Here is a 12155-nt window from a genome sequence, read left to right on the forward strand (position 1 = left end):
CACCTTTTGCACTTACATACTCCATGTCAACTCCCCCTGTATCCACCATGGGCAGATCCCAAAAGCCATGTTAAGATGGAAATAATGGTCTAATTGTCTATTATAGCGTTTATCAAAGTAAAAAAGTTACTCAAAAATAAGGAAAACCCTTTTAAAAACATTGAATCCTCTGGAGTACTTTATCAAAACTGACTTCTATTCAGAATCCCACATCAAATGCAGCGAATCCTTTAATAACCTCTGAGCTGTCAAGGAAACTAAATGTGAGATCAACAAGCAATATAATGTGGCCTAAGAATATGATGTAATTCAGTGAGCTATACTTCCTCTTTTAAATGTCTCTTACCCCCTACAATAAAGGGAGTCCAATTAAGTGGATGATGCAAACTGACAAATTAAAAATTTAGAAATCCTGGCCGGGATTCTGCAATACGGCAGCTAAGTGTTGACGACGGCGAAAACACTGGAGTGTTTCACGCCGGCGTCAATGAGCCTCCTGGCCCAGCGATTCCGTGGCACACGGGGCCAGCACGGTGCTGGAGTGCTCCATGCAGCGCCAGCATGTGTCCCTGCATTGCCAGACACGGGTCCGCGCATGAGCACGGCAGCCACTTCCATGCCGGGCCAACTCAACATGGCGGAGCCACACAGTGGGCCGGCGCGGAAATAGGTAGCCCCCTACACCCTAGATTGCACATGCCCACCGACTGGTGGCCCCCAATAGCAGGCATGGCCATTGTGTTGGCCCCCCAGAGTCTGATTTCCCCCCTGCCCCCACACCATGGTAGCCACCGCGACCGCGGGTCCGAGCTCCCGCTGGGTGGAACCATGTTAGAACTACGCCTGCGGGAACTCGGCCGGTCGACCGCGGAGAATCGCCGCGGGGGCTTCTTTCAACGACGGCCCCCAACTGGCGCCACGTCAATCGTGCGCTGCTGGCGGTGATTCTCCGGTCACCGCAGAGTTGTGTCCTGGCGTCGCGGACCGTCTCGGCATCAACTCCGATTCTCTGAACAGGTGCCGGCTCGGAGAATCTTGGCCCATGTTTCACTATATGCTTTAAATTATTTTCTCATTTTAATTTTTTAAATAAAATCTGGCAGCTTGGATCTCCACATTGCATCATGGTGCAAACACTTCTAATACATAATATTTATGGCAGGTAATCAACAGTATGGATTAAATGTGATGGGTGTTAATTGAGGTACGAAAGCTTTTAAACATTTTTTTTTATTCTCCTCCTTTTCCACATTTTCTCCCAAGTTTACACCCAACAATAAATAATACTCAGTAACAAATGTAATGTCAATCCCCATATCAATAACAATGATCCCATCCTCCCACCAAACCCCAGACATTGGCCCGCATGTTAACATAAGCAAATGACACAAAGGAATCAGGAATCACCCATAGTCACCATTAATACATACAGTCCCCCTTCCCCCAACCCTCCCAGCCCCCAACTCCTTTAATGTCCGATGTGATCCAATTCTCGAAAGTGCATAATGAATAACGCCCCATGAATTGTAGAACCCCTCCATCCTTCCCCTCAGTTCAAATTTGACCTTTTCAAGCGTTAAGAATTCCAGCAGGTCCCCCCGCCACGCCAGGGCACAGGGTGGAGAGGTTGATCTCCAACTTAACAGGATCTGCCTTCGGGTGATCAACGAGGCAAAGGCTATCACATCTGCCACCTCGCCTTTTTCCAATCCCGACTGGCCCGACATCCCGAATATGGCCTCCCGACAGCCTATGTCAAGTTTCACGTGCACCACTTTAGAGATTATCCTAAACACCACCTTCCAGTAATCCTCCAGCTTTGGACAGGACCAAAACATATGAACATGGTTTGCGGGGCCTCCCCCGCAACGTTCACTCATATCTTCTACACCCTCGAAGGGCCAGCTCATCCTCGCCCTAGTAAGATGCGCTCTATACACCACCTTCAGCAGTATCAGCCCCAACCTCACACACGAGGTGGAGGCGTTCACCCTCCGGAGCACCTCACACCAGAACCCCTCCTCCATATCCTCTCCCACATTGCCTTGATCCCCTCTAGTGGCACCTTCTCCTCCTCCAAAATAGCCCTGTATACCACCGATATTACCCCCTGCTCCACCCATACTTCGCTCCCAGCTCCTTCAATCCCGCAAAACGACCTCAAGAAATAAATCTTTTAGTGTCCTAATTCATTTCTCCTCCCATCTCCGAAAAATTACATCCCACTTCCCTGGCACAAATCTATGGTTCCCCCAAATTGGCATTTCCCTTGACCCTGTCCCAACCCGTTGTGCTGTTGAAACTGCATCCGAATTCTTAACGAAGCTATTACTACCGGACTCCCTGAGTATCTCCCCGGGGCCGTCAGGAGTGGCGCTGTCACTAGTGCCTTCAATCCCGACCCCCTACACAAACTCTCCTCCATTCTGACCTATTGGGAGTCAACCCCTCTGACCTCCACATTCGCCGCCCAGTAATAAAACATCAGGTTTGGAAGACCCAAACCCCCTGCCTGCCTTCCTCTCTGTAGTAGCATCTTTTTAATTCTGGCCACCTTCCCTCCCCATATGAACGAGGTAATTATTCCTTCAATCTCTCAAAAAAAATGCCTTTGGCAGGTAAATTGGCAGGCATTGAAAAATAAACAGGAATCATGGCAGCACATTCATTTTAACCGCCTGGAACCGACCCACCAATGACAGAGGGAGACCATCCCAACTTGCCAGATCAGCTTTCACTCTCCCCACCAAACTAGAAATGTTGTACCTATGGGGCCCCCTGCAATCCCGGGCATCCTGCACCCCCAGGTATCTAAAGTTAGTTCCTGCCTTACAGAACCCCCCCCCTCTTCCCGCGCACCCCCCCCCCCCCCCCCCCCCCCCGGCCAAGACACCACAAAATATTCACTCTTGTCTAGATTTAATTTGTACCCTGAGAAAGACCCAAACACCCGAAGGAGCTCCAGTATTTTCCCTATTGTACGAAAGCTTTTTGACTCCACAAGTAAACTGAAGTAAACTAGAAAGAAGTTACATCTATATATCACCTTTCAACACATTATATCACAAAGCCAATCTAGCTTGGTCACTGTTGTACTGTAGAAAACGTGGCACTCAATGAGAACACAGGAAGGTGACTCGAACAGTAATGCGATATTGACCAAGCAATCTGTTCTTTAGTGGAGGGTGTTTGAGGGATAAATATTCAGAGAATCATCGAATCCCTACAGTGCAGAAGGAGACCCCAGAATTGAACCCGGGTCCCTGCCGATGTGCGGTAGCAGCGCTCACCACTGTGCCAACATGTCGTCCATTTAAAGGTAGAGGATCTTGGGATTAACTTCAGAGGACAGGTTTGATGTAACATCTCACCCATGGATTGCACATATCTGAAGTGTCGGTCTAGGATTATGTGCTTTAGTCTCTGAAGTGAGACTTGGACCAATAATAATCAATACTCTTTATTAGTGTCACAAGTAGGCTTACATTAACACTGCAATATAGTTACTGTGAAACTCCCCTAGTTGCCCCATTCCGGCTCCTGTTCGGGTGAGAATTCAGAATGTCCAATTCACCTAACAAGCATGTCTTTTAGAAGGAAGGAAACCGGAGCACCCGGAGGAAACCCACACAGACATAGGGAGAGCCTGCAGACTCCGCACAGGCAGTGACCCAAGCCAGGAGTCAAACCCGGGCCCTGGTGCTGTGGAAGCAACAGTGCTAACCACCACAACTTTCAGCTGCAAGAGTGTCAGCAATGAACCATATCTGCTACCTGAAAATTAACAAGCTCAGATTGATACAATCTTTCAACTGCATACAACAGCTTGAATATCTCAAGGGCCATCGCTTTCATGTGATCAATAAAGATGGTTACGAACTGTAAAAGCTACAATACATAAAACCAAGCCAGTTAAAAATACTTTCAAACGTCATTTATCCATTGGTTTCATCTGATCAGCAATGAAATTGCCTTGGAGGTTTTTTTGTAATATCCGGTTTCTCTTCCTTGGGTGATTCAGTAAAGTAAGGACTGGTCCTCTTCCAACTTACATTTTCCTTGCAGGTACCTGTCAAATTCAGGAAAATCAATATTGGCAACATGTTGCTTAGAAATATCTGCAGGATATGTAGAAGGTTCAGCATCAGTTCAATGTTTGTCAAATACTGGTACAAGTAAATACAAAGAGTGCAATATTATGAAAACAGTGGGCTGACATTTGTCAGCCTGAGGCTGCGCCGCTGGCAGAGATGAAAATGGGGCCGATCCAACTTGGCTGGATAGTAGGACCCAGGGTGACATTTTTCCAACAGTAGCCAATTAATAATAAAGTTATCTTTTAGTGCCACAAGTATGAAGTTACTGTGAAAAGCCACTAGTCGCCACATTCCGGCACCTGTTGGGTAAGCCGGTACAGAAATTGAACCTGCGCTGCTGGCCTTGTTCTGCATCACAAACCAACTGTCTAGCCCACTGAGCTAAATTACGAGAGCATCGCCTAGACTACCCTTCAATTGAGAACCTAATCCTGGCAGTTTGGTGGTATGTTTTGTGAAGCATGGTCAGCACTGTTGTGGTGGGGACAGCCATTGTTGCAAGAGGCTCCCGCCATAGACCATGCTAAGAATCTTCTGAGAAGCTGATAGGGTTTACTAGATTGATGATCTCCCATTGTAACAGCTCGCCCTTCCAACACCTTCACTGGCCATGTTGATAACCCACCGACTGGCTGGGAAGATTCAGCCTTGTGTGTACTTCCTTTGCACACATGAAATTCAATTGTCACCTTTTGTTCCATCACAATTACCAATCACACTTATAGATACGACTTCTGTATGCTAGGCGATTTATTTATAATATGTTCTAATCCCTGTGGGAAGCCATAAACCAAAATAACTAAATTTACTGAATTATCCCCAATGAAGAAATTGCCAACAAGATTTCATTTTTTGTAACTTTTACTTTTAAAACAAATCAGAACCAACCCCAAAAATACTTCAAATAAATAAAAAGGTAAATTTCATTTTAAATAGTCAATGCAACAAAGATACATCTTGCACAAACTGAAGCATTCACATCACTCTTTGTACACATATGGCACTATATAATTACACATTTCCATAATATGATGTGTTCCTATTTATACAGGGTAGGTTAAGTGTCCTATTTGATAACAGCTTTCACCTTTGCGTTTCACACATATGACTATCATCAAAAAGGCAGAATTCCATGAATCCTCTCTCCCTCTGGTCATGATAGTCCTGATGCAGTAGCTTTCCAGAGTTCCTTCTCAATCGACCAACCAACAATACCCATTCAGAGTCTGGCCATTTCTGGGAATACATCTTGTTCTTTAGTGCCTCCAAGCTATTCACGCAGCTTTCCAGATTTTAGACCTTTTAGCCAGCTTTCAAAGTCATCCAAGAGTTCCCATTTCTTTCCATTTTTCCATCTCTTCCCATTTTCTGCCAGACACAAAAGCGGCCTCTTCCTGAGAGTTATTTCCCTCTTCTCATGCAACTCATTTGTTCCTCTTTCCGTCTTTGTCTGCTTTCTCCTTCTGTCTGCATCAAAGCGCAGATCATCTCCACCCTTCAGCTCCTCTACTTGTACCTCTCCTTTGTGTATTTTAGCCACATGGCTTATTTCTTGTTCATACTGCTCCAGGTCAAACGGTATCAGGTCACATGGTCCAGTATTTCTCATTATCCAAGAACAGCCATTTACAATTGATGTAAACTCTTAATCTTTCTCAAACATTCTTAAAAGCAATTACAGATTCCGCAGGGCTTTTAAAGAAATTACAAATTTCCCAGCACTGCTTCCAGGTTAAAGGTCATCAAGATAGACAGATAGATAGACAGACAGATAGATAGACAGATAGATAGATAGATAGATAGAATGAATAAAATAAGACAAGATAAATAGTGTCAGACAAAGTCAGTCAATAACAGCGGCCAGAGTCCTCATCTGGGACTCATTAGTCCTCATTCACCTTTGTGAAAGTGTAGACGAGAAGGACGACAAACAGATTGAGACAGAAGAGGAGAGAATCATGGGTGGGATTCTCCGACCCCCTTGGGCGGGCTCCGGGGTCCTGGGGGGGAGGGGGGGCGATCTGACCCCGGGGGTGCCCCCACGGTGGTCTGGCCCGCGATCGGGGCCCACTGATCGGCAGGCAGGCCTGTGCCGTGGGGGCACTCTTTTTCTTCCGCCTCCGCCATAGACTTCACCATGGCAGAGGCGGAAGAGACCCCCTCCCCTGCGCATGCGCCGGTATGACGTCAGCAGCCGCTGATGCTCCGGCACAGCACAGACTTACGCCGGCTGGCAAAGTCATTTCGGCCCTGGCTGGTGTGGCGGCAAAGGCCGTTCACGTTAGCCGGCGGAGTGGAAGCCACTCCGGCGCGGGCCTTGCCCCGCAATGTGAGGGCTTGGCCCCTAAAGGTGCAGGGAATTCCGCACATTTGGGGCGGCCCGACGCCGTAGTGATTCATGCCAGTCCGACACGCCGGGACCCCCGCCCCGCCGGGTAGGCGAGAATCCCGGCCCATAACAGTCAATGATAGAGAAAAAGAGGGGTGGAAATAAAAGCACTGACAATCCAAACCTTCCATTGCACTCCCATCATAACAGCACAGAAGCTGTCGAGGTTAGTGTAGAGCCCAGGTACTAACCCAAAGGCGGCAGCGGATTCGCCATGTGGAGCGGCTAGGATCTCTCTGGCTTGGGATTCAGTGACAATCCTCGGTCTCAGGTGGGTGTCATACCAATCGCAGCCACTGCCTCCCTGGTGGCACTGCTATTCACTAGAGTGATCAGCCTCTGGTCAGCAGCTCAAGGTGGGCTGCAATCCTGGAGAAGACCCACTGCTCTCCATTAAGTGCCTGAATGATGCTTAATTTGGTGGACTTCCCCTAAAAGAAACGAAGCCGGTCTCTCCCCCTCTGGCGACACACCCGTTACCTCCAATTAATTCCGCCTTAGTTTCGTTATACATTGTCATCCAATTAAACCAAAGGCAGGATGTGATAAACATATTTAACTTCTAATATACATACTTCTAATGTATATGAAATAAATAACTGTTTCAAACCCACCTTTTAAAATAAAATCTCCTTTGCATCTGCTCTGAATTAAATTGAGATATGTATTTAGTATAGATGTAGCCAATTCTGAGTGAACCATCCAAATAAAATGGTGGAAATATTGGGCGGGATTCTCTTGTTCCCCCAGCTGTGTGTGTCTTGGCAGCGCGCCATTCGCTGGCGAAGGAATTCTCTACTCCTGCCACTTGTCATGTGCATTTCCCATGGAAGCCATCCCATGCCACCAGGTGGGGGTGTGCTGGCGGGAAAAGGGGATCCCAACAGCCGACAATTCCAGCCATTATGAAACTGGGACTAAAGGGGTAAAACTATGAGGGCATGTTGAGTAGGGTAGACTTGTGCTTCCTTGAGTATAGAAAGTAAGGGTGCTCTATTTGAAGTGTGTAAGGTGATTAAAGGACCTGGATGGGAAGATAGAAATAATCTATAATAATGTAATCTTAAAATGTGAGTTGGGCCATTCAATGGTGATGTCAGGAAACAGAACTTCACGTAAAGGGCACGGGAAAACTAGAACTGCCTTCCTCAAGAGACTGTTGAGGCTAAGTCAATTGAACATTTCAAAACCTTTCTTTCAGTCAAGGGTATTAAGGATTATGGAACAAAATTAGGCCAAAGGATTTGAGATGCACGTCATCTATGATCTCATTTTATGGAAGAACAGGTTCAAATACCTGAATGGCTTCCTCCCCGTTCCCCTATTTTTAAAGAGGGCAAGCAGCATACATATCACTGAGTACAATGGCACATCACCCTCTGCTACCTTGCCTCTTGTTTATTTACCATTCTGAGCTGTGCTGAGTAGAAAGGCATTGAATAAATGCTGCAATAACTGTAGATCAATGACCTTTAAGGTACAATGGTATAAGAAAACCCCAAGTTGCATCGCGGGGAAACAATGTAGTAAAGGATTGAAAGCAGGGGTTCCCAGTCTGTGGACCAGGGACACCAGGGGGTCCGTGACACTGGCAGCTGCCATGTGACCGGCAAATGCTGGTTGCAACGCTTCGGATTTCAAAATGTGATGTGGAGATGCCAGCGTTGGACTGGGTTGGGCACAGTAAGACGTTCACTCACCTGAAGCTAGTGATTCCAAATAAACCTGTTGGACTTTAACCTGGTGTTGTAAGACTTCTTACTGATTTCAAAATAAGCAGGGAAAACAAATAGGCCAATCAAACGAAGACCTCATGGAGCACTGGATGCTGATAGGCTGAGATCCCAGCCTATCAGTGCTTATCAGCCCGCGATGCTTTGAGAGGCCTTGGTTTGATTGGCCAATTAATTTATTTGATCTCACAGTGAAGATCAATGGTGAGCAGACAGGAGTAGGAGGCCAGAAGGAAATTGGAGTCAGAAGGTAGTGGTGGCAGTTCAGGTGGCCGCAGTGACGCAGTTTAGGCAGGTTTAGGGGCGGGAGGGAGTTGGGCCGGGCTGGGCTGGGCTGGGCTAAGCTGACAGAGCGGGCCATGGAGCTGAGGAGAGGATGGGGATTGGAACAGGCTTTGCAGAGGGCTCCTTAAGGCCAGAGCAGAACTTGGAGCAAAAGAGAGAGGGGTGGGGGTGGTGAGTGTGTGAGTGAGGAGTTTAAATGTGTGTGCGTGTGTGTGTGTGTGTGTGTGTGAAAAGAGGGGGAGATGTGAGTGTACATGAGGGAGAGAGACGTGCATATGAGTATCAGCTTTCCAGCCTCATTCCTCCCATTCCAAATGACAAAGGATAAGACTTCATTTTTGTTAAATAAGGGAAGTATTTGGATTACCCGTGCCTAGAATGGGGACTATGTCCAGGGGTTAATGTTCATGTTAAGGGGCTATGGGATGTTATCTTGGCCAAGGGTTAATGTGATGGGGCCATGTAGCTGGCGAATGTATTTGTGAGCGTGTGCCTCTTCCTAATTCCTAATATATGGATAGATATGGCGAGTAAAGACTTCTTTACATTTGATTTGTGTTCACACCTATTTTGCGGCAAAAAGGGGTAACGGATTTATGAGAAAGCTTGGGGTTCCCCGATGCACTTAGAAGGTCACTTGGGGTTCCACGGCTCAAAATGTTTGGGAAACCCTGATTTTAGGTATGTTCCAATTGTTTATCTTCAAGCATTTGTAAAAAGATATTCCCCCAGACTTCTGGTGAACGCCATGAAGTGAACGGTCGTACAAAAAGCTGCTCCTGTCTGGGGATTTGGGTTTTGGCTCTTTTTGTTGTTTAAAGGGTACTGTGCAGGTAAAAAAGTCATTTAGTTCAAGGGTTTGGAGTCCTCCTCCAGAGTGGGACATCTGCAGGCTACTACACGAGGAGTATGTTGAATTAAAGAGCTTTCATTGGACTCAGAAGCCCCGCAAGTCGCAGGAGTAGAGAAAACGGCAGAGGTCTCTGTGTCATTGTTGCCTCCTCAGTGGACAACTGAGAGGTTGGTGGATTTTTAGCCTGAGGAGTTTAGAAAGCAGAGGCAGGTGGTCATGGATGATCTGGCAAAAGGGACTGAGCCAGTTCGGGAGTTCTGGACAAGCTGGAACAGCGATTGGAGGCGCAGAATTCAACGATCCAGAAGTCGGAGGAGTGGGCCTCGGATCATGATGATCGGATTGCCTCCTGGGAAGCGGAGGTGGAGGTGTTCAAGGAGGTGCAGAAAACATTCACGGCCAAGATCGAAGACCTGGAGAATCGCGCCAGAAGCCAAAATGTGAGGATCATCGGACTGCAGGAGGTCAACCTGGCGTGGCGGGGGGACCTGCTGAAATTCTTGACACTTGAAAAGATCACATTTGAACTGAGGGGAAGGATTGTGGGTTCTACAATTCATGGGTGTTATTCATTATGCACTTTCGAGAATTGGATTACATCGAACACTAGTTGGGGGTTGGGAGGGTTGTGGGGAGGGGGATTATATGTGTTAATGGTGACTGGGTGATTCCTGATTCCTTTTTGTCATTTATTTATGTTAACATGCGGGCTAATGTTTGGGGTTTGGTGGGAGGGTGGGATTGTTGTTATTGATATGGGGATTGACATTACATTCGTTACTGATTGTTGTTTATTGTTGGGTGTAAATTTGGAAGAAAATGTGAAAAAGGAGGAGAATAAAAATATTTAAAAAAAATAAATAACCTCCCTGCTCTTATATTCTATGCCTTGGTTAATAAAGGCCTTATCTACCTGTCCCGCTGTCTTCAAGGATCTATAGACAGGAACACCAAGGTCCCTCTGATCTTCTGTACTTCTTATGGTCCTACCATTCATTGTAGATTCCCTTGCCTTGTTAGTCCTCCCAAAATGCATTACCTCACACTTTTCAGGATTAAATTCCATTTGCCATTGTTCTGTCCATCTGACCAGCCCATCTGCATCATCCTGCAATCTAAGGCTTTCCTCCTCATTATTTACCACACCACCACATTTTGCGTCATTTACAAACTTACTGATCATACATCCTACATTGACATCTAGATTATTAATGTGCACTACATAAAATTAAGGGACCCAGCACTGATCCTTACAGAACACCACTGGACATAGGCTTCCAGTCACTAAACTCCTTAAACATCACCTTCTGCCACAAAGCCAATTTTGGTGCCAAATTTCCCTGGATGCCATGGGCTCTTACCTTGTACCCATGTGAGACCTTGTCAGAAGCCTTACTGAAGTTCATGTAGACTGCATCGACTGCACTACCCTCATTTACACAGCTAGTCACCTCCTTTGGTCTTCCTTTGACAAAGCCATGCTAACTATCCTTGATTAATCCTTGCCTCCCCAAGTGGAGATTAATTCTTCCCCTCCGAATCTATTCCAATAAAGGCCTTTTATTAGGAAAATTAATGCTCTGATTTTGGGGTTTGTGTGGGTGGGGATATCCCCACGGGTTAAACAAAATGCTGCTGGAATGGGACGGGGGAGGGGGTGGCTGGCCTTGCCAAATTTAATGAACTGGGCAGCGAATATAGCCATGGTTAGGAAGTGGGCAGTGGGGGAGGGGTAGGTGGGGGACCTCGTGTAAGGACACTTTAGGGGAACTATTGACGGCATCTCTGCCATTCTCGCTGGTCAGGTTGTCCAAGAGCCCAGTGGTGGTGGTGGCTCTGAGGGTGTGGGGACAGTTACGGCTGCATCTGGGGTTGGAAAGTGTTTTGGTCTGGGTACCGATTTGTGGGAATCATAGATTTGACCCGGGGGTTGGACGCGGGATTGCGGAGATGTCGGTGGATGGAGATCAAACAGTTTTGGGAGCAGCTTCGCGAGCCTAGAAGAATCGGAAGAGGAGTATGAGCTGCCAAGTGAGAATGGGTTCCAGTACTTACAGGTAAGGGATTATGTCAAGAAGCGGGTGTCATCCTTTCCTGATCTGCTGCCCCGGGGCTGCAGGACAAGGTGGTGTCAAAAACAGGAATTTTCTAAGGAATTAATGGATTGGGAGAGAGCCCAGATAAGAGATGTTAAATGAAATGAAAAATGAAAATCGCTTATTGTCACGAGTAGACTTCTATGAAGTTACTGTGAAAAGCCCCTAGTCGCCACATTCCGGCGCCTGTCCGGGGAGGCTGGTACGGGAATCGAACCGTGCTGCTGGCCTGCTTGGTCTGCTTTAAAAGCCAATGATTTAGCCGAGTGAGCTAAACCAGCCCCTGGTTGGAAATGGAAATGGGAGGAAGAGCTGAGCAGGGAGGTGGAGGCCGGATTATGCGAGGAGGCTTTGAGGAGAGTGAACACATCCTCTTTGTGTGCTAGGCTTAGCCATATTCAATTCAAAGTGGCTCATTGGGCGCATATGACGGTGACCAGGATGAGCAGGTTCTTTGAGGGGATGAAGGACAGGTGTAGATGTGTGCGTTGGGGGGGGGCAAACCATTTGGGCTCGTCAGAAGCTGGAGGGATTCTGGCATGGGGGCTCGCTGACGTTATGTCCCAGGTGCTGAAGCTGAAGGTTGCCCCGAGTCCAGAAGTGATGATTTTCGGAGTGTCGGAGGACCCGGGAGTTCAGGTGACAAGGGAGGCCGACGTCTTGGCCTTTGCCTCCCTGGCAGCCTGGAGACGGATTTTGCTG

General features: G+C 47.2%; 1 protein-coding gene across 2 annotated transcripts in view; it reads right to left on the reverse strand.

The window, feature by feature from the left end:
- Positions 1–3919: 3919 nt before the first annotated feature.
- Positions 3920–12155, reverse strand: part of LOC119976614 (tripartite motif-containing protein 42-like) — an 81121-nt gene continuing 72885 nt past the window's right edge. Inside the window, exon 6 of one of the 2 annotated variants that reach the window (XM_038817231.1) lies at positions 3920–4069. In XM_038817231.1, coding sequence (XP_038673159.1) covers positions 3957–4069 — 113 coding nt within the window. In that variant the 3' untranslated portion in view covers positions 3920–3956. The remainder of the gene's footprint in view (positions 4070–12155) is intronic. The other variant, XM_038817232.1, reaches the window with a different exon arrangement.

This window comes from Scyliorhinus canicula, chromosome 13 (assembly GCF_902713615.1).
Source record: "Scyliorhinus canicula chromosome 13, sScyCan1.1, whole genome shotgun sequence".
Classification (NCBI taxonomy): Eukaryota; Metazoa; Chordata; class Chondrichthyes; order Carcharhiniformes; family Scyliorhinidae; genus Scyliorhinus; species Scyliorhinus canicula.